Below are 25,690 nucleotides of genomic sequence, written 5' to 3' on the forward strand. Positions count from 1 at the left end.
CTTGCAACCTGGAAACACATTTGCAGAATGGAAGCACCAAGTAACTCACTCCAGAACATTAAACCCAACCTGCTGAACATCCACACTCAGACAAGCAGTCACACATCCACTTGCCCTAAGACACCCTTCCAGAGGGGCAGGCAGTACAAACAGGCCCAGCACAGACTGCCCTCCCTTGCTCCTTGTGGGGCACCTTTCTGTGCAACCCCTGGGAAGGGTCTCCTCCTCAAGGAGCCAAACTGGGTAGTCCAGGAGAGCAAGGGCACTTCTCCACTACCACAGCATCCCTTCAGAAACAGCAGGCATAAGCACACGACCGCAGGTGGAGGGGCAGGGGAGGCAGGGCAGGAAGCAGCAGAAGAGCCTCTTTGTTAGTAGATTTGATGGCAGGCTCTGGGGGTTCCCCCAGAGCTGCAGACCTACCTCTAAAGCCTGCTGCTGCCTGTGAGACCTGGCCCACACCCCAACTCACACCTGCAGGGAGTGGGGGAGGAAGCAGGACATCTATTTACCCAGCTCAAGGTCTCCTCAGTGATCAATGACCTGGTGCCATGTCGCTTCAGCTCGGCCTTTGTCCTGCACCATCCTGCTGCAGTGGGTCAGCGCACCCTGCACAATGGCTTTTTTCTTTTCTGAAATGGAGGGTTTGGAGGCTTAAAGAGGGAGAAGATCTGCAGCTGAGCAGGGGAAATCCAGAAAAAGTCAAGGTAGGAGCACCTCTAGCTGTGCAGAGAAGAGCAGTCCAGGAGATTGGTGCAGATCGCTTACAGTGTCCTCCTCAGGGAGCGGGGAGTTGCTGAGCAGCTGCTGTATTTGCTAGGCACCCTCTTTGGTCCCATCGGTGTGTGCTCCCCAGCACAGGGAGGGAGCAGGTGCTGGCTGGCAGGGGTGGATGGCTGGAAGGAGGGAAGACAGCAGTAGAGAGCAGGTCTGGTTACCACAGCGTTCACCAGATGAAAGCAAAGCGCAGTGCTTCTCAGTGCCAGCCTCAGAGACTCCCTCTTGTCTTCTTGCACTTCCCGCTGCCCAGTCTCCTGACACTGGGCTCCCCACACTCAGCTGCACGGCCACTCAAATCTCCCTGCAGCATCTGCTTTTCTTCCAGCCACAGGTCCTTGTCAGCTACTTTCCTACATGATCTGCTTACAGTCCTGCAGGTCTGCAAGTGCCCCTTTGTTTTTCACAGAAAGCAGACACTGCAGCTAGAGCAGAGAAAACAGAGTTACTCTATCAATAAATGGGTGGCTCCTGACCCAGGGCTGAGCTCCAGCCAGTGACATCGACCTGGGGTTGAGCTTATTTGGGTCAGGGCTTGCTTGGGCTCATGTTGGCAGCTGTGCAGGGATAGATATTTTTCATCTCTGTCACTGGGCTAGGTTTAGTCTGGGACTGCATGAAGACCAAAAGACATTGCTGTAGTTACCTCGTGGTGGATTCTAGTAGATTCAATGTAGGTAGAAAGCTGTAGTGTTTGACTGGGAATGCTTTCAGAACTACTCAAGAGATTTGAGACCTGATTTCACTTTTAAAAGTTACTTTGAACCAGAATTTCCACAGATAATGAGGGACAAGCGGCATCTTTAGGCACAAATGCATTCATGTATAGATTTTCTGAGTTTACACTATGAGGGGCTTGCCACAGTGGGTTAGAATCCATCTGAGGGTATTTCTCAACGCCAAAAACCTTACTTTTTTGAATTAAATGTTCCTGAAAAGAAATATCTTAATTCTCTGGTGTCTTCAGCAGAACAAAAAATGTAGAATCTCAATCTGATCTATCTAAACAAGCATACCACATCTATCACCACAGGTTTTGAATCAACCAAGGACCCAAACCCTTGATCAGATCTGACTTCAGAGGAATTTTTTTTACTGCAAGTACCCCTTGCTTTCTGTTTCTCCACAGCAAAAAAAAGGAAGAGGTGTGGGAGGAGGCTGAGAGTGGTATCTATTTATGAACAAGGTATCTTGGAAAAGAGATGAGAGATGTGACAGCTGTCTTTGCTGTCTCTAGGCTTAAGATAAAGAGAGGACTCGTGCCTGTGGCTGTTATCTTGATATTTTCCACACCAAAACTAATGTTTTGGTTTACCAATGTGTTGGTGAACAACAGTGCTGTTGCTCAGCTTTGCTTTGCCTCTGGTCCTGAGGGACACGGCCGTAGCGTGTTTCTGTGGGTTTGCGAACCGCACGCCGTGTTCTCGTGGGCTCGAGAGGGGAGAGCACGGCGTGTGACTGCTCCCCGTGTGACATTTCCAAAAGGCTCTTGGGAGCCCAGCATCAAAAGGTCCCCAAATCACTGGGAGTGCAATGACTCTGGCACTCACAACCCGCGTTACTCACATACGAGGCCACATGATCTCGTCTTCCTGGAAGAAAGGTCCGGTTATCGCCAGATCTGACGCTGAGCACTTCCTGCCGCAGTGTGTCACACATTCACACCCAGCATGGCTGCGAAAGCCATGCTAACAGCTTGCCAGCTCCAAAGCTGTCAACATTTTCACAAAAAGCGAGGGGGGGATGGGGGGTGAAAAAAATACTGAGCTAGCAGGACAGTCCTCAGGAGCTTGCCACAGGATCACCTCTAACTCGGCTTTCTTTTTTAGGTGTCTGAGTCCCTTGGGGCAGGGAGTAGGAAGGAGAACTAAAGGTATATTGGTCCAAGCAAAACTTTACCTAGTTCCCTGTTTAGAAAAGTTGTTAATCATTTCCCCTCACCCAAAGGACAGAAAAACACTGTGGATTTCTTATTTTTTTTTTTTTTTATTTACAAAGAAGCAAACCTGGTGTTTTGTACTCAGCAGCAAAATGTACTCAGTAAGAGTACGGATGTATGGTTTGGTCATGCAGAGAGAAAATTAGAAAGGAGAAAGTCCAGCTAGAACTCAATCTAGCTACTGTTATCAAAAATAACAAATACATTAATAAAAAAAGAGGGTCAAGGAGAAGCTCCATCCTTTATTTGACTTGGCAGGGGAATATTGTCATTAAGGATGAGGCTGAGCTACTTAATGCCTTCTTTGCCTCAGTCTCTAACAGAAAGACCAGATGTCCCCAGGGTACCCACCCCCCTGAGCTAGAAGACAAAGACAGGGAGCAGAATAAGCCCTCTGGAATCCAGGAGGAAGTAGTTAGTGACCAGCTGTGCCACTTAGACACTCTCAAACTTTTTGTGCTGGAAGGTGTCCACCCAAGGGCACTGAGAAAACTGCAGAAGAGCTCGCCAAGCCACTTTTCATCTTTATCAGCAGTCCTGGCTAGCCAGAGAGGTCCCCAGGTGACTGGAGGTTAGCCAGTGTGACACCCATCTACAAAAAGGGCTGGAAGGAGGATCTGAGAGCTACAGGCCCGTCAACCTGACCTTGGTGCCACAGAAGATCACGGCACAGGTCACCTTGAGTGCCATCACATGGCAGGTGCAGAACAGCGAAGGGATCAAGCCCAGCCAGCATGGGTTTAGGAAAGGCTTGTCCTGTTTGACCAGCCTGCTCTCCTTCTGTGACAGGGTGAACTTCACTTAGTGGAAGAGGGAAAGGCTGTGAATGTTGTCTACCCAATCTTTAGTAAAACCTTTTACACTATCTTACCACAGCATTGTCCTGGAGAAACTGGCAGCCCATGGCATGGATGTGTGTACTCTTTGCTGGGTGAAACACTGGCTGGATGGCCAAACCCAAAGAGTTGTGGCAATTGGAGTTAAATCCAGTTGGCAGCCAGTCACCAGTGGTGTTCCACAAGGCTTAGTATGGGGGCCAGATGTGTTTAATATCTGTTGATAATCTAGATGAGGGGAACAAGGGCTCCCCTTCAGTCAGTTTGCAGATGACACCAAGCTGGGCAGAAGTGTCGATCTGCTGCAGGGTAGGAAGGCTCTGCAGAGGGGTCTGGAGGAGCTGGATTGATGAGCCAAGGCAAATGGTATGAGGTTCAACCAGGTGCCAGGTCCTTTTAGTAACAGGGTCGCAACAGCACCATGAAGTGCTGAAGACTGGGGGAAGAGTGGCTGAAAAGCTGCCCAGTGGGAAAGCACCTGGGGGTGCTGGTTGACAGTGGCTGAACATGAGCCAGGTGTGCCCAGGTGGCCAAGAAGGCCAATGGCATCCTGCCTTGTATCAGGAATAGTGTGGGCAGCAGGACCAGGAAAGGGATCATCCCCCTGTACAGAGGCCACACCTCAAATCCTGTCTTCAGTTTTGGGATGCTCAATACAGGAAGGACATTGAGGTGCTGGAGCCTGTGCAGAGAAGGGCAATAGAGATGGTGAAGGGTATGGAGCACAAGCTGAGGGATTGTTGGGGCTGTTTAGCCTGGAGAAAAGAAGGCTCAAGGGTAACCTTACAACTCTCTGAGAGGAAGTTGTGGCAAGGTAGAGGTCAGTCTCTTCTTCCAGATAACAAGTGATAGATCAAAATACTTCAGATTGCACCAAGGGAAGTTCAAGTTGGATATCAGGAAAAATTTCTTCACTGAAAGAGTGGTTAAACATTGTCTCTCCAGGAAAGTGGTGGAGTCACCCTCTTTGGAAGTGTTCAGAAAACAAGTAGTTGTGGCACTTTGCAATTTAAAGTTTAGTGGGCATGGTAGTATTCAGTCAAAATTTGAGTTAAATAATCTTGAAGGTCTTTTCCACCCTTAATGATTCTATAAAGGAAAACAGAAAAGCTTAAGAAGGTCTACATGAGGACAATGTAGCTTGGATCCTTGGCCCATGTAAGATAGGAAACTGCCCATCAGAGGCAAGGGAGTCAGTGTCTCTGGGAACATTTTCAAAGTCCACCTGAGAAGATTCTCAGAGTACAGAAAACAGCTGGGAAAGCCTTGTACTTTCCTATCTGGGAAGCTGTGTCTCCAGTTTTCTCCTGGACACAACAGAGCAGTCCATGTCTTGAGACAGATGGTGAAGGAACTGATGAGAGGAGAGGAATAGTTCCCGAAGCCCTCCCAGCAGCAAGTAGGCTCAACTCATCTGAGCAGCCCTTTTCAGGTGAAATCCAAGCCAGTGGGTTGGACCTTGCACCTGGGACTCCTAATGACATTCAGGATGCATGGTGCAGTGTCAGTTAACAGTGTAGGAGCAGGAATCTCAATGCTTGGACAGACAGAGACAGGAAAGAATTAGTTCTAGTTGACACTCACAGCTGTGACAGAAGTGTTAACAAGTTCAATATCCTTGAAGTTTTTGGTATAAATTCTCTATATAATTGGTATAAATTAGAAGAGTTTTTAAGAGATGGGAAGAACTCTTAGCACATGGCTGGTTTTCCCCACTGCTGAAAAGGCCAGAAATACGGCAAGAAAATGGACAGATGGTACAAATGGTGAATGCAGGGATCTTCCTTTGCCTTACCACTTTCCTTCTGTGGCTTTTTCTAAGCCAGATCAGGGCATGTAGAGGAAGAAGAAAAACGAAGTCTGTGCTATCCCCATTCTTTGCAAGTGGATTGAGGTTTTCTTTTCAGTAAAGGTGCTGATTCGTGGGCTAGTTTTCTGGGCTCATTCACCACATCTTTGCTGCTAATTAGGCAATGGTTTCCCTTCAGCAGTGGAAGAAATGGGCAGCACTGCTGTGATGTTTTCCACTTGTACAGGATGTGGGATGAACTATTCTGCAATCAGCTTATCATAGTCAAATAACTGTAGTTTGCCAGCCGGGCAGAAAGGCTTTCGATTTCATGAAAAATATTGTAGCAAGAATGGGAAACTGTGTGAGTTCTTATTACTGCCACCATCAGAGCTGGAGGGAAGAAGGAGAGGGAGGGGATTTCCCCAGTATTTTTAACTCAGTAATGGGGATTTCTTTTTTGCACTGCACTGCTTAGACAGCTGATGCAGCTGTGGCTCTGAGCCGACCTTAGAGACTCCAAGGTCTAGACTCTAAAGTCTAAAGCTGGACCAAGTAGCTTAGAATGTAATCTCTGATTAAAACTTAAAGTGAGGACATCATAGAAAAAAATCACACCCTTGGTCAGTCAGGAGGAGATGTCTTCATCCATTTCATCATCAACCCCAGCACTGACTGGCAGTGTTATTGGCCCCTGTATAAAAATCTCATAGCTACATCTTCAGGCATTTCTCTGTCCTATCTGAGGTTTTTAGGCCAGTATGAGGCAAACTGATCATATGCCTGCTCAGCCTCAAAGCTGACTGCTATTTTACACCAAAATGCAGAGCATGGAAGTGTTGGCACAGTCTCCTACTGGGATCTGCGAAGGGAAAAATGAATAGGTGAGGTTTGGAGTGTCACCTGAGAAGTGTGAGGAGTTTCTATGCCATTGGAGCCAGTATTAACAGAAAAACAGATTTTCTTGTGAAGGCAAGTCCTTGTTGGTCTGTGTTCTCCAGCCTCATTAGTGAGCAGTCCCGATGGGATTGATGCTGAAGTTACATTCGTGTCCTGAGGAGAGAAACTGTCCATCTATCTAGCCTTCCCTGCAGAGGTGGCCTTTCCCACCTGTGGGTCTCCTCCAGGCAGATCCTAGACAGAGCAATGGCTGTACTGGCTTTGGAGGTCCCTCAGAGAAAGGTAAGCACCAGTGCTTGGGACCTGGCTGGAGAAGGCCGCTTTGCACGGCTCCTCATCCTGTCTCTGTGCTGGAGGCTGGGAGAAGGAAGTGGCAGCATTGGCTGCTGGTGTGCAGGGGTCAGCTGGAGGCCCCCCCTTCCCACTCCCCTCCATTACACTGACAGTATCGCTGTCCTGAAGGTCCTGTGGGTCAGGAAAGTCGGTGTCCAGCTGGCATGCGGCCTCAGCTGGTTGTGAAGCTGCTTTGTCCATCACCTTCTCATCCTGTTCCAGAACCGGTGTTGGTGAAGTGCCTCCACTCGACTGGAGAGCCCCAGGAGCAGCCATGGCCTGCCGGGCTTCACCTGCTGTCTCTTCCATGAAGGAGCCCTTTTGGAAGCCCTGGGTTCCCTTGATACAGTGAAAGAAGTTGTTGGGCAACACATTCACGTCCTCTGCCAGTGTGCAGAGGTCTGGAGAGGGGAGAGCCTGGTAACAGTCACCATCCTTGCTGCCGCTGCCCTCCTGGCTGAAAGGCTCGTAGGTGAAGTAGACCTGGCAGGGCTCAATCTCAAAGGAGTCGGAAAGGTGGAAGAAGAAGTAGCCTTGGTTGGTGAAGCAGCTGGATCCAGAGTGCACACTGGTTTCTACGGGAGGATCAGGAGTCAGGGTTCCCTTGGAAAGTAGAAACCGGGATTCCTGGTCATTCTTCTGCATCACCTCGAGCATGGAGATCTCTGGGATTGTGCTGTTCACGCAGTAGGAAGATGTGGAGAATGGGGAGGAGAGCCATTTCTGGTGGGGAAGATACACAAGAGAGAGAGAGACTGTGACTACCAAAGTATTGCACTCAGAGAGGAACCAAAGATTTCTTCAACTACTGGCCACAGCAATCAAGTGATCCCTTTTCTGTCCAAGTAAGGGTTACCAGAGGTGGTGGGGAGGGAAATTCCCATTCATGATGTCTCATCTGCAGTATTTTCAGAGAGAGTATGTCATTCTGTCACATTAAAATTAAGAGCGGATCTTGTCAGCCTATGTTTTGAGATTTCTGGAGCAGGGAATTTAAGATGGAGAATTAAAGTGAAACAAATGGAATAAAAAAGGTAGGAAAAACCCTTACAAGACCATAAGATGAAGTGAAGCATGAAAAACAGTATTGAGGTGCATCTCATGCAATCTATTCCTAGGTGCTGAACAAGCTTCTCATACATCCACATGGCCATATGCAGATTTCTTGTCTAAAGTGCTCTTCCAGGCCCCTTGTGCCTAATTTTCATAGTCATCATGAGCAACATCCTTCAGTGCATCATTATTCTTAAAAATAAACTGGTTTCGATAGCACCCAAATCCGTTGCCTTTATGGCTTGTGAAGCAAATTTTTCAAGCTCTTTCTGCACTGATAAAGTGTCTTGAGTGCCTGCTGCACAGCCCCGTCCCCCTATTCTGTACTCTTTCCCTGTAGTTTAAGCTTTCTAAGCCTTTTACACCTTGGCTTTTCCAAAGCTTTGCTGTTTCTGAGCCCTCTGCAGTTTGTTTCCGTCCTCCTTAAAGCAAGATGCCCCTTGGGATCACCTCCCACGTCTTGCATCTGACGCTCTCTTTAATGCTGCACAGAATGGTAATTGTCGCCTTGCAGCTGCCCATACTCACAGAGAGCCTAGGGGAGGGGAATAGTGGAGTGGGAAAAGAAGGGAAACAGACAAGAATGCAAGGAATAGCTAGGTGCTGTCCAGTGTGATGGCAATTCACAACAGGAGCAGAGGAGAAGCTCACAGCAGGAAATTTGGGAACGAACTGGGCAACCTAGGGCAAGTAGGGAGGCACTGAACTGGGAGGGAGGGGGATCTTGAGAGGCCAAGCTCCCTCCTGCAGGTCCCTTGCTGTCTCTCAAGCTGCCGATTAGGGGAGCAGGGTGCTGCGCTTTGTGTGGTTTGCCATTTCTTTGTTCTGTAATTAGAGATGCCTCAGCTGAGTGTCAGGTTTTAGATGGTCAGAAAATAGAACTTGAGCAGAGAACCCAGCAGCTGGTGCTACAGGCGCATATATCATGTGTGCATGTGTAGGTCTGTCTGTCCTGGGCACGTGCAACTGGGTGCTCCTTTCCATTATTTCTCCCCACTATGGCTCCATCCCCAGCCCATACCTGAATGTCACCTCCATGAACCGAAACAAGTGGGGGAAAAAACTTCTCAGGGTCTGGGATGTGAATCTTCAGGATCTTCTTAAACCTTAAGGAGAGACAATGAGAAGGACAAATGAAGCAGGGCCTGATCCTGATCACCATCACTGTGGTGGGGGTGGAAGAGTGCCCTGCAATTCCCAGGTACTGCCCTGGCATGGGGGAAGAGGTAAACTCGAGCCTGAGGGCCCTCCTTCCTCTCGAGGGTCTGAGAGCCACCAGATGTATGGAGATGAGACAGATAAACCTGGCACTGGAAAATACATTTCCCCCAGCCTTTTCCCTGGGGAAGGACAACCCCTGGTTTTACTGGTTTCTTCCCTGCCTTGCCTGGTCACCTTAACCTCTCCACCTGCCCCCTTCAGCCCCTGTCCTGATGACAAGCTGAGCAGGCCTCCCGTGTTTCCAAGTTCCCGCTGCTGTGAGCTGCCCCTTCTTTGCTTTGCTATCACCACAATGACTCAGGACCATGTGGCTTGAGCAGGGCCATCCCTGGGAAAGCTCTGCCACAGCTCTCTGCCCTCCTAGCAGGATGCTGCATGGCATAGCCGGGGCACACAGGCCATGCAAGCCTGAATGAGTATGCCTTGCATTGTCCAGAGGCCTCTCCTTCCCTGGAACCAGTGTGTTGTCATCCTGAGGCAGCATGGAGTGATCTAATCTGCTCCTCAGCTTCCCAGAGTGGTTGGATCATCTTGTCATCCCTTTGCTGTAGGATGTTGTGAGGAAAAACCCTCCTGACCTCTGGAGGCAATCCATGTACTCACTGCAGCATCAGAGCTTGCTAGCTCTTGCATATAAACTACCTTACATCATTGCAGATGCTATTTTTATTCATGCATGTCTAATCCTTCCTGCATCTTACCTCAGCATTATTCTGCACTCAATTCCCCTAGGTTAATTATACTTTGTGGAGAAAGGAGGCCTTTTTAACTCCTTCTGTGCTATACATCTAGCACTTCCTCAACTTTGTGTTGTGACTCAGGGTAAAATAGTGACCAGTGACTTTCTCAGTATCCATCTTCCTTCAGCATGGTTCTCTGTCTTTCCTTACAGAGAAACTATCCAGCCTCTGCAACTTCATCCCTGAGAATGTTTGTCCCTGCTCCCTGCCATGAATATCAGCACCCTGCTTCTTTACCCCTGACCTGTGGCTGTTTCTAACCTTGTGCCAAGCTGAGAGGTCACTGCTCCTATTATGGTGTTGAGTAACCTTGTGAGACACTTTCAGTCCTCAATAAAAGCAGTGTCTGGGTAGAAACACTGGCAAAGAGGTCTTGAAGCATCATATAGGTTTTATCAGTGTGTGAGGGCTGCACAGACCAGGGAGAACCAGAACTGTGCTCCTCACCTGGGAGTTTTGCCTGCAGGCCCAATGTCATCTCATCCTGCCTGAGCTCCTGCTGGAATGTTTAAATGAGAAGGTAATGGTAACCAGGCTTGCTTGGTCCCTGCTAGAGGGAGAGTTCCCAACACAGTGATCTGCTTTTGAAGAGGGAATTTTGATGCATCCCTGCCAGGAAATACCACTCTAACCCCTGGGCAACAGATGTGCTGAGGCAGCTGTTTTAAATTTAGCCAGGGCATGGCACCAGGTCACAGGAGAATGGCACAATACGACAGTGCTGGTGAAACCACATCATCTTGGGTGGTGTTATTTTTCCACAGGCCAATATCAGTCTCAGGAGGCTGGGCTATAAACCATAAGTTGGTTGGCTTAAAGCCATCTCTATCCTGAGTAACACCAGGTGAAAAATAATCTGAGTTTTGAGAATACACACAAGATACAGGAGAGGAACAGAGACATAAACTTAATTCTCAATTACCATTTCAGGGTCCGTAAGTTAATGAGGAAGGCAGTCCCAATGATCACAAAGATGAAAGTGCTCACTATCAGAACTGGCAGGACTGGCTGGGATGTTCCTGCAAGATGAGAAAGAACGAGGAAATGGCTGTTAAAATCCAACCAGGATTCTGTAGGTAGAAGCTGCAGCCCTTTCATGGCTGTTCAAGGTGATCAAAGTGGGCCTTTGTTATAATTTTTATATAATGTTGTAATATTATCTAGAATTTTAATATACAGGTCAGAGTATATGTGAGTTCTGCTGTGTTGTGTAGGAAGCCTTTGAGCTGATACAGGTTTCAGAGTCTAAGCATTGCTTAAGCGATAATTTGTGCTGAACAAAGAACGCTTGAACTCCCTGGTCATAAGGACCACAGCTAGGGGTGGTCACAGATGAGGTGGCACAGTCTGCTAGTTGAGGTGTCCACCAACCTGTTTCATTGCCAAGGAAAGCAGGGACTCTAAAACCAGCTAAAGTGGGGTTGGAGGCTTGAAACAGCATTAATGGTCAGTGGGGGAGAGAAAGTCATGGGGTTCACAGGTCTCTGAGAAGGCAAGAGGATAAGGATACAGAAGGTTAGGGATCAAGGGACTGGCTTCTTTCTTTGGAGAGGTGTAGGGAAGCATTAGGAGGCTAGGAAGATTACAGCTTTACACCATGTTTTAGTACTTGGATTGTAGGGTTAGGACAAAGAGACTGGGTTCCCACATTGCAAGGGCTGCCAGCACTCCTCAGGCTTGTTTGGCATAATCTCAAACATTCCTTAATCTGTCTCTTTCACACATATCTCCCCAGTGCACCTTTCCTTGGTCTTGCTATTCTGGTGCCTGTTTCCTCTGCCTGCCCCTCATCTCCTCCCATCCCTCGTGTCCCTAGGCCTGGTCATGCAGAGAATCTCTGGAGCATTTAGGAGAGAACAGAAAGAAATAAAAGATGGAGGGGACATTTTTAGCACATTCTTTCTTTCCCTGTCCTTGAGATGCTACTCAGATCACTTTGTCTCCTCTGCCTCTGGTACCCTGGTTATCTTTGGGTCTTGGTTGCTATGACAACTGGTTGCGGCTGTATCCGATTCACTGACATCACACACTGTCAAAATTTGATCGCCACAGCAACACAGTGCCCTTTCTAAACATAGCTCCTCTGTTTATACCAAGACCAAGAACAACAGGGAGGGGTTGAGCAGAGGCAGGATGGGGGCAATATGAGAAGGAATAACCTCTACCTGATTATTTTTTGGAAAAAAAAAAATGACAGAGGCCACAGCCACCGGCACACTGAAGGGCATTATCTTCCAAGGCTGGAAGTTCATACAGTGACTGATGCAAATCTCAGCAGACCTTTTTTGAAAGAGTCTTATCATGCATGTAAGTCAGTACGTCTCTCCCAGTTTCCATGAGATTTTGCTTCCCAAGCTCGGGTGTTCCTCAGCTCAGGAGCTGAGAGCTGTTTCACTGCATTTCACTGATCAATACCTACACTGAACTGGGCCATTTTAGGAAGCTTGGAGAATGTTCCCAGGTAACATTAGCATCTGGGAAAATGCCAGTCTTGGTCACTGCTTTGGCTGGTTAGACACCTGGCCTTACTGCTCTGGGGAAGCAGTCCCTGATTTATACCTTGTGGATTTTGCCTGGCTTCTGGAAGTGAGAGTGGCTTTGCTGGGGTCAGGGGGTCTTTGGCCTTAAGCTGTGATGCTGAGATGATCCCACCTAACAGATCAGGAGGGACAGTCTTCAACCTTTCTATTACTCTTTGGTCAACACAGCTCTCCCTATACATCTTCCTTCTGCTTCTCACCCTGTTTTGGCCATTCTACCTTGTTTGCCCTGAGTCCCTGTTTTCCCCTCCAGGTCAGACTCCCTGACTTACCCTTATGGTCAGCATGTGTCCTCCACAGGACTGGCTTGCTCCAGTCACTCCATACGCCTTTGTAGGCGCTTCTGGCACTTGGCCTTGCACGGACAGATGCCTCATATTTTGAGTTGGGAGAGAGTCTCTCAAAATTTGTCCACATCTGGTCCTGTTCAATGGGCAAGTTCGCAGCCTCCTGGGAGTAGAGCAAATTTAGGACATCGTCATCACTCTGACCCATCTTCTCCAAAACCCTCAGAGAAGACTTGTCTCAAGCCCTTACACCTCGTGCGCAGCTTGCTCACCCTGAAGGAAAAGTCTTCTTTGCTTTGCTTTTCCCATACCTTTCAGGTCTGTCCTGGAACTGTCTGAATTTTTTTGTGACAGCACTAAGTAAAATAGGATCCCCATCTGCCTCCTTGTCATCACCAAACACTGGCAGCAGGTGACACAGATAAAAGGGCAGGGGTTGTCATCCTCCCTCCTGCTTCACCAAAACTGCTTACATCCCGAGAGGAGGCCCAGGAGCAAGTCTTGGGGGACATAAACAAGAACAAGATTCATCCAGGACTCACATGGTAACACGTCCCAGCTTCCCCTCTGTACTCACCTCCCAGGACTGACTCACGTGTCGGTACCGCACTTGGTACTCCCGCATCCCGTGTAAATAGTGAGAGGAAATATTCAGGCTCCATGTTAGGTTGGAGGTGTTTTCAGTTATGTTAACCAGCTGAAGGTCTCCTGGAGGCCTCAGCTTTACTGGAAAGAGAGAAGAAGCAAGGCTGATATCGCCATACTCTGTCCATAACAGGACTGCACACCAAGCCCCTCAGCAGCAGGACATCTCCTTGAGACGGGTAAACTCACACAGCCAGCAAAAAAATGTCCCAAGTAGATGTTCTTCTTCTGGATTAGTGAGCTGAATCCTTTCAGCAATGACTGAAACATGCCAAAGCTGTCTTAAAGAAGGGAGAAAGCACGTAACTAGAGGGGGCAGAGGAAGAGCAGCAAGACTTCCCATCCTTCCTGCAGCACACATTTTTCATGAGGGCAGCTGAACTATCATTACCAGTTTGAAGCCAGATATGGGGCAGAACAGAATGTGGCTGGCATGACACTGCGTGACAGAGGAGCAAGTGACAGGAGTCAGTATTGTGCTCATTGTAGCAGGGGACAAGCAAAAGACAAAGGCCTAAAATCAGCTGTGGGTGTTGCATAGCAGCAGACGAGGAAGGAAAATTAGCTATCCTCTCATAAGGAAGTTTTAGGGACCAGAAGGCAGATGAGTACTCACTATTTTCAAATGGATTGAAGTTTTTTATTTGCTCAGGTATTTTGGTTTTATTCTCTCCAGTGTGGCAGTGGACAGACAAGTTAAGACGGTCTGAAATGGTGAAGCACTGATTCTGCAAGGAAAATTAACCATTAGTGGCAATGAAACCTCGCGAATAAGCATTCAAATTTCTAAGCATTGCCTATGCATAAGATGATTAGGCATACTTGACAATAAATATGGAAGGTATTTGTGGCAGAAGGGCAGAAATCTCAGTGGTGAGTGAAGAACCAAAAATTTATATTTCATGTGATTGGAGTTTTTTGTTTGTTTTGTTTATTGGCAAGAAGGGCACAAAATATTGTGATACGCTAGTTTCCTATATGTGCTGACTAAGCAGGAGAAAAGTTACTCCCTATGGGTGACATTTATTGAGAAATTTTATTTTTACCAGATCATTTTATGTTCCCTGGTAAGACTGAAATCACATTAGTGTTACACTTGTCACTTGAAATGCAGTGATGCTGAAGGGCCACATACATCCTACAGTACTGAATAAGCAACAGAGAAATTAGCTTGATTAGAAAGAAAAGATTTTGGAGCTTTGTACCAACCCTGCAATTTGTCTTTGCACATGATATGCAAATGTATGAAAGCTTGTCTGTCATTAGAACTGATTGTGACTTTACCAATAAAAATATTAGCTCAAATTTGGGTGGGTGTTTTCTGAAAACACGGGAACTGCAGTGACTGAAAGAAGTACATAATGGATCCAAAATAAGACTGATTTAAATAAAGAATAATAGCTAAAAGATTTGCACCACCATTAGCTCCAATGATGTGTTGCTGTTGCATCTTGCATTAGATACATCTAACCACACTTCACAGTAACTAATGATCTGGAAAGTGGTATTGATAATTTCCAGGAAAAAGAGATCAAGAGGCGACCTCGGAGCTGGTGGTGATGCCCATCCCTCCTCAGAGGAAGGGTGATTCAAACACAGGTGATTCAGACATGGGACGCTGCCTATGATCTGTCTGTCCTGCAGCTCTTCTGCATGTGCCACCACAGCTCACAATGAAGCCAATCCCTCCTGCAGAGGAGCCCACGGGAAGCACGTATATCAATAGCCCACAACACCAAGCCCCATCCCAGATCTGGACCCAGGGATTAGGTTTGGGCTTTTTATACTACCCCTGGATGTTGCACTGCTTATACACCCAAAATGCTTATATAAATCCTTTCCCCTTTGTCCTTAGCCAGGACATCCCAGATGAATTACTCACATTAACATTTTGGTTGAAGGTTTTGATGCATCTCCTCAGTCCTGTCATATGCTCTGCCTTGGGTAATTTGCAGTGCTTCTTGCGTTTTTCAGGTGAGGGATATAACTCCAGTAAGCTGGAAAGTTATAGTTTGTAGTTAGTCAACATTATGTAACACTAAAGGGCTTTCAAAGCATTTTTCATCCTACTGTATTTGCTGAACAGGTTGCAGCAAAGATTTAATCCTAATTTCTCTCCCCAATGTATCATTCAGACAAATTTTATGTGCTGGCACATGGAAGTCAATGCACCCCAGTTATTTCAAGGCAAATATAACAGCAGATTTCCAGTTTCAAAGATTTCACAAAATCCTCTTCCTATCTTCTCTGCTTCCTGTTGATATCAGAGGGCATACAGAGCACAAAATCACCTACAGCAACCTGGTGCTGGAAGACAGGGGCCTGTTTCACCCCTCTAGGATTTACAAGTCTCCTTCCAGACACTGACAGTCCTGTAGGATCTCAGATACTCAGTGACACATACCTTCTGAGACAGGTCACATCTCAGTCAGCCAGGACAGTACATCTCAAGTGGCAGCACTACACCGTGACCTCTCTTCTGCTCTGACAAGAGAGCCCCAGCTGAGCTATGGCACGGGGTGTGGCAGGGTGGAGAGCATCTGTGGGGCTGCAGTGGGGCAGTGTCTGACTGAGGTCTGAGGTCAGATCAGGCCTGGGACCCACTGACAGTGGGGAGGGTTTTCTTTCTAGAGCCCTGGCCAAAGAACGACACAGTTCCACATCCAGCCCCAGTTCCAGCCACAGTCTCTGATTCTGGAGCAACACCAGTGTTTTAGCTTTCTAGAGCCATGCACCAGCCCCAAGATATATTTGCCAATCTAACCCAGCTGGAGGTGTCTCTATGACAGTGACAAGTAACCCACCCAATGACAGAATCACACTGAGCCTCTCCTTATGGCAGGCACCCAGGGCAGTCCTGGGCTTGGCTGGTAAGCCTCTTGGCTGCAGATATCCTATTTGGAGATGACAGGGACTCAGCCAGCCCCCACTGCAGTACTGGCCAAACACCTCCCCTCTGCTGGGAGGCACATGGGAGAGGAAAACATGAACTGGAAGAGACAAAAGAGCCAGGGAAGAGAAGGGGGGACAGTATTTTTCTTCATTCATGATTACACAAGGTGCAACATCTCAGCTCATCCTGGCCATTGCCAAATGGCCTCTGTATAACTTCAATTCCACCTTTCTCCAGCCCCATCTCTATACAACCTCATTTTCCATTGAAAATGCCTTTCAGTCCTGAGGGTGTCTGCCAAGGAAGAGGGATTTTTTGAAAAGTGAAGTTCAGATAGAGCCCTGGAGCTGGAAGGTGGGTTGTGCTAGACAGTTTGGGACTCTCAGATGGCAAACACTGAGCAGTGGCTGCCAGCATCTCAGCCCACATGGAAGTAGAGACAGAGTTCAAGACAAAACATCTCAGCTCTCTCCACTATACCTGGCCTGGGAGGGGGAAACCTACATTTTTGTAAAATGGCATTGTTTTTCCTCAGTCTCTCCAGTCACCCACCTGTCACAAAAGCCTTTCTTTGATAAAATCTCCAGCTGGCATGGTGCTTCAGCCAGGTCCCTGCCCGGGTCCCAGTCACAGAAGAGAGCCGCCCGTGAGTCATACCAACAAGTGAGGCTGGAGGCACCTGCCAGCAGAGGAGAGACAGACAGCAATGTGGCTCAATTAGCAACTATGCTTGGTGTTAATCACCACTCCGGACAATGCTGCCCCATCCCAAACTACTGACTGAATCCTCTGCTGGACAAGTCCAAGTAAGAAAGGCAGTGCCACTGATTTCCCTATATCCTTGTAGGCTGATGTGCCCATCAGAGACCAGTAATATTGCAACCTCCTCTGGCTGCATGTTACAACACAAACACTGCACAGCAATATACATGGCACACACACTGCCCTGGCTGACTCCCCTCCCTGTTCACCCAGCCAGCACAGGTGAAAGGAATCGCTTCTTACCTTGTGCTGAGTCTGATGCCCACGAGGGAGGCATGAAGCTGAACAGGCAGAGGTGAGACAGCAGCAGCAATGAGGGCTTCATCAGTACTGGCGACACACTGAAAGAGAGAAGACAACCCCACAACACAGCTCAGCAAGAGAACTTAGGAAGATGTCAAGATGTCATCTCACAGGAGACATCCACTGTCCTAGGATGCAGTGCCAGTCTTCTAGCTTCAGAAACTCATATCCCTTCCACTCCAGAGTCTTTCCACTCAGCACCTCACTGCTCTCCTGCCTTGGGTGCTCTGCTCAGCAGTGAGGCTGTTCACAGGGCAGCACAGAGGCTGCCTGCAGGAATCATGTCTTCTGAAAACGCGTGAGTGAGTGAGTGCACAGCAGTCCGTGCGCGTTGTCTCAGGCTGCCTGCTGACTCAGGTAGAGAGTGCTGCCTCGGCTGTGCACAGCTTGTGCTTTGAAGAGCTTCTTTTTTTGGTAAACCCTAGGGCTGAAATAACTAGGTGCTTGCTGAGTAACAGGGTCCTTGGATGCAACTGACAGAAGTTAGTTGCAGAGCTCATGGCTTAGGAGGCAGATTTTGAATAGCGTGTTTGGGACAGGTGGGGGAATCAGGGAGAAGAAAGTGTTTACCATATTCTAGAAAGTCAAGGCTTTACCATATAAAAAAATACTACATAGTAGTTCACAAACTATGCATCATCCCCTCCAAGTAGACCCTTGCTCTGCCTTGGAAGGAGTCATGATTTTAGGCGTATAAGAAAATTTGGGCTTTGTAAGTAGGAAACTCAGCAGCAGCCCTCATCCAGCCAAAGCACTCAGGGAGCCTCCTTGTCTTATAAAGCTTGTACAGTCATGTTCCATATTAGACAGACTGACCTTACAGTCTTCTCATCCAAGCCTCTCTCTCTCCCCATCCACCCGGACACCCGGACCTTGGGATCTGCCTTTGCCCACAGGAGAAGGAACCGCCCCCACCTCTCACCAACCTTGGAGCTCAGGCAGACCTGAGGAGAACTGGACCTTGCTGGGACTGCCAGAGGGGTGTGAAGAGAGGGTTTATAAAGGGCCAGCATGAGCTTAACACCAATTCCCGTTGTGATAAAAGATTAGGTTCAGAGGAAGAAAAACATGATGACAACACATTAGCAGACAGGAGAGAGAAAGAGAGAAAGCAGGCGGCATGGGTGTGAGATGTGGGGTATGATTTGAGAGGACTGTGGAGAGACAGAGAGATAAATATGTTCTCAGCCCTTCCCAACAGCAAGATTCAGTTTGTCAGATTGAAACTCCTTCTAAGATGCTTTCAGATCAGCCACCCCCATGTGGGAGAGAGCTGGCATTGCCCCCTTTACCTTCCAGCTCCAGGCACTGAGCAGTCCCGACGAAGGGGTCGGAGGTTGGACGGCAGCTGGTGCTGAATGTCAAACAGTGAGGAGAAGGGTGAAGGGAAAAAGGGAGAGCGATGAAGGCAGATATCCCGGCTCAGTGCGTGTCCATGAGAGAAGAGGTGCCTACACCCCAGCAGTTCTGCTCCAAAGCTGCTTCTCTCACTTGCGCATGGTCTCTGTCTTCTCCCTCTCACCTGTGCACAGGAAGCTGCTGCTTGCCTGCCTTGTCAGACTGAGACAAGGCCCCAGAGTATCGAAAAGGCTAGTAAGGCCAAGAATAAAAAAAAACAAAACCAAACCACATTCTACTTCCTGCTGATAAAGCAGTAAGTGCAGAAACGGGTTAGAGGGGTCAGGTGTTAGCAATGTTCAGACATTCTGGGACCAGTTTCAAACCATTGCTGGGAGGAAAGAGAGCAAAAAGGACCTCTTGGGATACTTGCAAGACCCATAGCTTCCTCTTTTAGGCACCCAAATGGATCACTCATATTGCTCTCAGGGTCTACACAAGTTTACAGATCACTTTGAAACTGGGGGTAGGAGTCTGTCTACAGTAGAAATACCATGGACTACTTTGTGAAAAATAGCTGCAGTTGCTGACCTGAGCAACACCTGAATGAAACCAGACATGGTTGCCCCAGTTTTAGAGGACCCATGCTGGGTCACAGCGGGAGTAGAACCAGGTCAATACTGAGTGTGAACAAGTTTGAGGCACACCCTCACACTTGCAGATGGTGTGACACCACAAGAACACCCATCCCACTGTCTCCCTACCCAGCCAAACACCCCATTCACTCCACAGAAGGAAGAACCATCCCTCTCTGACCTGAGCCTTGCAGCTAGTCCAGCCAGGCAATACCGCCCTGCAGTAGCTGCAGTGCCTGTTTGGTGTGGCTTGTCCATTCAACAGGCCAGAAAAAGATACAAAAAATGTTTTCACCTTCTTCCAAAGCTTCCTATGCCCTCACCTTTGCAGACAGATAGCCCCTTTCTTTGCCTTCACATCCCAAGCCAAGGCAGATGTACAAATGCAAATCCACAGCCTGATGGTTGCCCGGTTCACAGACAGACACGGACCTGCAAATGTGTCCTCACACACCTTTCTCTTTTCCATACAGAAATAGAATTCTCTGAAGTGCAGCACATCACGTTTCCTGCCTGGTCTGGGCTGCACAATGATGGCCGCTGGTGTGAGGCCGCATGATGAGAGTCTCCTCTTACGTGTACAGTGGTCCCACACTCCGTGCTCCTCATCTTTCTCTCCTAGGGCAGCTCAAGGCCCAAGCTCAGGTTTGGCAAGAAGGTTTTGCTGACCAAAAGTTGCCAGAGGCTAATCTCAAGTCTCCAGGCAGTTCTTGTTTGAGTACTCTATAAACCTGGAGGATGGGACCTAGTATAAAAACAAAGTGATCTGGGATTCAGGTAGTGGAAAAAGGGTGTAGGTGGAAGATGGGTTCTTAGTCACAGGAAGCCCAGCCCAGAGACTGGATGTCAGAAGATACTAGACCTCAAAAAGAAATAGTGTTGGAGACAAACACAGAAGTTTGAAGGCAGAGCCATTTTGCAGAAGGCTGCAATAGTCAATCCTCATGGCCATTTCTGGGAAAGCATTGCAGTTGATCTAGAACCAAGCACTCACTTAGCCAGCAGTAGTGGAATGCAGCACCTCTTTCTTCACCAGACACAACAAGGACCAGGAGTCTTGAGAGCTGTCATTTGAATGCATCTGAAAACTCTTGTCAGGCCACGCTTGGGGAGGACAACTAGGGAATCAAAACCAGCCAGCCTCTGCTGAAGAGGAGCAGGGGAGAGGATGAGCTGTGTGCTCTCCAACTCTGGTAACTGCTGGATGTGTATGCTGCACCCTGGGGGCTCCCATCAGGATGGAGATGTAATGGCATGGATTATCAGGTCTCAGACCACCTTTCCCAGGAACTCTGAAAATGAATGCAGCTTACTCTGGCACAGAAATCCTCACCCTCTGTGAGTAAGTTATTGGACTCACCACCATTGCAGCTGCAATGGAACATTCATATTAACCACAATTTTTCCTGTTTGTCCTTCAGGCTAGAGAAATCTACACTTTCCTTAAGACCAGAGATCACTTTGGGAAAGCAAATGCACAAAGCACAGGTTTTTTTATTGTTCAGCTTATCAAGGAAAGAAACCTCCACTGATTCCCTTTTTTTCCTTCTTTTTTTTTTTTCCTAATGTATGCATAAAAATCATATGAGGTTGACTGTGCACTATGCCACCTGAAATAGTAGAAGAGGAAAACTTAACATGTAGTGAATCCCTATACGAGATGGGTGGCTGAAGCAGTTGGAAGCAAGGATTTGTGTGATCAACTGCCTCTCTGGAGGCTGTTTTTTTCTGGATGTATTTCTCTACAATAGATTCTTGTGCAGATTTTCTGCTATCTAGTAAGGACTGATGTTACATTAAAGACTTTCCCATGGAGGGTCCCAATGAAAAACCAACGCTTCTCTATCAAGATACCCTTGCTCAATAAGGGATATACCTCTTTGTCAAGGGCAACTGGAATTGATTGACTTTTCCAAAACTGTGAAGGGAGGGGGAATGGTCTGATGGATCAGCTACAGGCAATCAAACCTCGATGTGTGGAGACGCAAACTTCCTCAGCATATTTTCCTTGGAAACACAGTTTAAAATGTATTGAAGTAATGACCGTGTGGCATAAATAAGAGAGGGTTTCCTCCAGAGACATGATAATGGTATTATGTCCAGACCCCACCTGGCACATGTAAATTATGCTTGCTCTCAGCACAGTTTTTGAACTTGATTGCCCAAGATGTTGTGCTACTGAGAATGTGGCGCTTTTTATCTCCTTCACACCGATATTGTTAGGAATTGTGCCATTTGTAATGTGAGAAGACAAACAAAACCACACTGTCAGCAACACATACGAGGTGTTCTTGTCTTTACCTTCCTGTCCCCATAATGGTGGCTGAGACAGGTAAACTCTGCAGTCAGTGTTGTTGTTCGTGTTAAAGTGACAGGTAAAAGTGTGATGATGGAGGTTTGGTTAAAGCTGTTGTTTGGTCCAGATTCGTTTCAGGTGCAGTAAAAGTTTTAAAAATACTTTAAAAAGACTGAGGCATGTACTTATGCACAAGACTTTTTGCTCTCACACCGCTTTCATTAGGGAAGAGGAGTGCTGCTGAAACTGCTCATTTTCAGTTGTGAGTCCACTGACAGTCTCTGCAAAATGGCAAAGGTGAATGGGGGAACAGACACAGAAGGAGCGTGAAGGGCAAAAGCATTGTGTGGTGTCAAATTACCCCACAATTCATCAGCCCATCACATTTCTTAGGCTGGGGACACCCCTTCCCTTTGCTGGCTCAGTGGGACCAGGGTGCCAGGCTAACTGGGATGCCTTGCAAACTGCCCAGCTCGTCGGAGTGAGCTCACTGGAGGGCTCAGCAGATCCATCTCGGTGTCCTGTCCCCGTGGCCCTCTGGAGTGGAGCAGTGGAAAGGGCACAGAACCAGCAGGAGATGAAGGCATGAGGGCAGAGATGCCCTGGTGGCCACTAAAGTTCGCTTCCTGACAGGATACACAGTGAAGGTCTCTAGAAGCTGTGCAAGTTATTTCTGGTACTTTCCAAATAATGTTGTTTTAACTATAACCTTTGCATTGAATTTCCTGCCAATCGTATGCATGCGCTTCTCAAAACTACACTGTTGTTCTACATCTGCACTTATTTTCCCCTTAAACTGTGGTTCTACTCTGAAAAATGTCTGTAAAAATGGCCTTGTGGGAAACCACTGCTCAGTGTATAAGTGAGGTCTTTATTGAATTTGTTCACATTACAAGCCTGTAAGAGGTTTTGCTTTGTATCAAATCAGCAGACTTGGGCTGATGTGAGAGAGATTTTTTCCCTCCTGTTCCATGATTCCTAGAGATATCGCTGCTACAGACTAAACACTGCCCTCAGGTTAATCTCCATCACTGTGTTTAACTGGAGAGGTATTTAAGCAATAGAGTTTAAGATCTGGAATCGGGTACCACAATGGAGTAACAATGCTGGGCAGCAAGTACTAAGCCTACCTATAGAGCAGATGATATTCCAGCATTTCTTTCCTTGCAAATTCTACCCTACAGAATTTCCTGATAGACATGCCTGATAAAGGCAGCAGACATCAAATGCACACGAATACACAAAATGTTCAAAAGTAGGGATTCCCTAGCCCTGTAGGCTATAGAAGAACATGGACAAAAGTGGTAGGAGGCTGAGGCTTTCACAGGTTCCTTCACTCGAGGCAAGTCAGAGGCCAGAGGTGGGAGGTGATGGAGGAGGTGTTCACTTTCACTCCTTGACAGTGATGGTCACAGCCCTAGAGAAGTGGGGGGAAAAGGGTGGGAGGGAGAGCATGCTACTTTCAAGCAGTTTCACTCTTAGCCTGCCTGGCTGTGAACACACTGCTATGATCTCATGAGGAGGAGCATGGGACAGGCACGAGATGCTCCTGCTTGGGACCTGAGCCCTGGCTCCTCATAATGTTTGGGTTGAACTAGACAGTGTCAGGGCTTTGGCTGGAGGGGCTGGAGCCCAGCAGCAGAGTCAAGCTTCAAGAGAGCTCCTAGGAGTGGATACCTGTCTCCCTGATGAGTGCTCGTGGTGCCACAAGGGCTGTTAAGACCCAGAGTCCCTCCCTAGAGACTCTCAAGGAAGACCTGGGCTGTCACCCTGGGCCTGGCTTAGTAACATGAAGGAAGGGCATTGCCTACAGACTTGTCTGAGCCTGGGGACATGGTGTCTGAGGCCCAGCAGGCATCTGAGCCACAGCAGTGTGGCAAGTGATCTCTGTCAGCTTAATCATGGTGCCTGTGCATGCAGATGGTCTTATTCTGGCACACTGCAATGGAAAATTCAGCAGTGGGAACTGGAAGGAAGGTACATACCCATGGGACTATCATCGTGTGTGTACAGCTCTCACATCCTCTCTGAGTCTCAATTTCCACAGCAGAGAAAGGGATGTAAAGGACACCTTCCCATCTTCTTCAAAAACAGATTCATAGACCAGGCTCTTGCATCACACCCCTGGGTCCACTGCCCATGTCTGTAGGGCCATTATTAACTCATAGTATTGAAACATGCCTCTGCAAATCCCTGTGGGTTCTCCTGGCATTGAATACTGAAGATGCATGGCTAGACTGCCTACAGAACTTGCTCACAGACCTGTACTGAAGATGGATTGCCTGTGCAAGTGATATGTTCTACAGGAAGGCAGCACTGGACTCAGAGAACAGCCTTACACCAAGTCTATGCCCAAGCAAGGTAATGAGCTGAATGCTGGCTGATTTGCTATTCAGCATCAGTGGCTGCTCTTGTCCTTGAGGGAAATCATTACCTTATTACCTGGGCAGTCTTGGAGAGATAAAACCCTGCTCTGTTTTTCAGCCTGTCAATGTGTTACATCTCTCTCTGTTTAAAGTTAGAGGGTACAAATACTTGACAAGCCTAATATGAAGAAATGGCAGCTTCCAGACCTAATAAACTGAGAAGAATTTAGGGATTTATTTGTACATTCAAAATTGTTTGAAGGCAAGACACGATACTGTAAGGAGATTCTTGTGAATAAACCCTCAGGTATTTTGATTATCAAGACTTGTTTCCAGTTTAATCACATTTCCCTTCCTTCTCTAGAGGAAAGAAAAATCATTACAGCCACCACCACCATTCTGCTCAGAGCTCTCCTTGTTCCTTCGTTTTCTTCATCTCTTTGCCTCAGCAGCTTCTAGAAAGGGAGTTAATTAGATTGTTGATTTTGTTTGAAAATGTGGTTGGTGATGTCATGCTTATCCAAGGGCCAACCTCCTACTCCCCCTTAAGCCCTTCTGGGGGTTACTGATTTGTGACTGCAGTAATTATTAACTTTCATGTCATTAAAATGCCTGAACAGAAATTACTTGTTTGGAGGCAGCTTCCTGTCTCCTTACAGCTCACTGCTCGGGAACTGCATTCCTCTTTCTCCCCTGGGCTCAGCCTGAAGAGCGATTTTCCCTCTGCTCTGTGGTTTCCTGGGTTCAGCTCTCCCCTCATTTGCCCTCTAACGTTGCTACTCCCCACCCTGGGAGGCAGAAGGTCTGATGAGAAAGGCCACAGCCAATTTACTTGGGTGTAAGGAGTGGAAGGGAAGAGTGGTGCTCAGGTGGACCACCTGACCCAAGGACTTGAGGGCACTTCACTCCCTCAAGGGATGTAGCACTACCTGGTGAAACAGCTCAGAACACAGAGCCCCCCAGCCCTCCTGAGAGCACACCTCTGCCAGGGTTTAACCTCTGGGATTGCTCCTCTGAGGATTTTCCTCCTATGGAGCCCTCCTCTGAGGTGAACTGCCTGCAGCAGAGCGGCTCTGTGCCTCCACGAGGCTGCACACAATCAAAAAGACTGTTTTTGATGGCTATGGGTAGGCAAGGCTGCATGTTAGTGGAGACTACTAACAAGATCCTGGAGAACATTGCAAGATCACCACTTGGAGTCAAAACTCGCACTGTGGACACTACTGTTTTCCTCACTGTAGTCTCTGAGGAACCCGTAGATGCTCCTTGAGAGATCCAACCCAGAGCCCTGTCCATGTGGTACCTGTCAAGTTCGTTGCCATAACACAAAGCCCAAGCTGCAGCTCACCTCATCTGCTCCAGAGGCTGTGCTCCTATTTGGGAAATTGGATGTATATATCTCAGGGAAAATGGGACTTCACTGAGAGAAAGACACACAGGGTTACACTTTCCTCCTCTTCCTTTCCTGACTGACACGCATGGGCAGGGGGGAAATGTCATTTTGTGCATCACCGTTCCCTGTTGCTCTGGTAGCTCCCACATGAGAGGCAGAAAAGGGCACAGAGCATGAAGCAGCTCAGAATTTCACCCTCCCTCTCCCTGCAGTCGCAAAGAGCAGTTTCAAGGGGCTGGGAGGGCTATTTTAGGCAGGTGCTGTGCCCTGCAGTTGGAGCAGGCTGTGGGGAAGGTCCGTGGGGGCACTGCCCTGGGCTCGCACCTGAGCACACATTCGTGCACACAAACATACACACACAGAGCACAGTTCAGGCCCAGCGGGGAAGCACGGGGGGCATCAAGCACTTGGCTCCACTTGAATGCTTACCCTGGAAACAGGCCAAGGACAGCACATGTGCACAGGCACCAGAGTCCCTTCTCTTAGCCACAGTCTGCCTAGGTGAGGCTTTCATTCTAATAGGAAACATGTACTGCTGCTTTTATGTTTCAAGGATGAGAGCGTCACTACACTTCTCCAGTGCGGACCTTCTGTGCACCACAAAAGATCCCCCCCTTTCTTGCTATTTTCCCCACCCTCTTTGC

At 47.9% G+C, this 25,690-nt stretch overlaps 1 protein-coding gene across 1 annotated transcript; it reads right to left on the reverse strand.

The window, feature by feature from the left end:
- Positions 1-6,370: 6,370 nt before the first annotated feature.
- Positions 6,371-18,437, reverse strand: IL2RB (interleukin 2 receptor subunit beta). The gene is made up of 10 exons (XM_041481656.1): positions 18,311-18,437; positions 16,959-17,056; positions 16,506-16,632; positions 14,943-15,057; positions 13,677-13,788; positions 12,993-13,141; positions 12,401-12,578; positions 10,511-10,607; positions 8,649-8,733; positions 6,371-7,297 (listed from the first exon to the last, which is right to left on the reverse strand). The coding sequence occupies exons 2-10, from the start codon at positions 17,038-17,040 to the stop codon at positions 6,476-6,478; spliced, it is 1,767 nt and encodes a 588-aa protein (XP_041337590.1). The 5' UTR covers positions 17,041-17,056; positions 18,311-18,437; the 3' UTR covers positions 6,371-6,475.
- Positions 18,438-25,690: the final 7,253 nt, after the last annotated feature.

This window comes from Pyrgilauda ruficollis, unplaced genomic scaffold (genome assembly GCF_017590135.1).
Source record: "Pyrgilauda ruficollis isolate IOZ18807 unplaced genomic scaffold, ASM1759013v1 scaffold56, whole genome shotgun sequence".
NCBI classification, from domain to species: Eukaryota; Metazoa; Chordata; class Aves; order Passeriformes; family Passeridae; genus Pyrgilauda; species Pyrgilauda ruficollis.

Excerpts from the sequence above, each read along its gene's own strand:
- IL2RB (XM_041481656.1), bottom strand. The coding sequence starts at position 17,040 with ATGAAGCCCTCATTGCTGCTGCTGTCTCACCTCTGCCTGTTCAGCTTC. Across the intron at positions 16,633-16,958 it reads GGCATCAGACTCAGCACAAG|GTGCCTCCAGCCTCACTTGT; the intron begins GTAAGAAGCGAT and ends CTCTGCTGGCAG. Across the intron at positions 12,579-12,992 it reads ACGTGAGTCAGTCCTGGGAG|GAGGCTGCGAACTTGCCCAT; the intron begins GTGAGTACAGAG and ends CTCTACTCCCAG.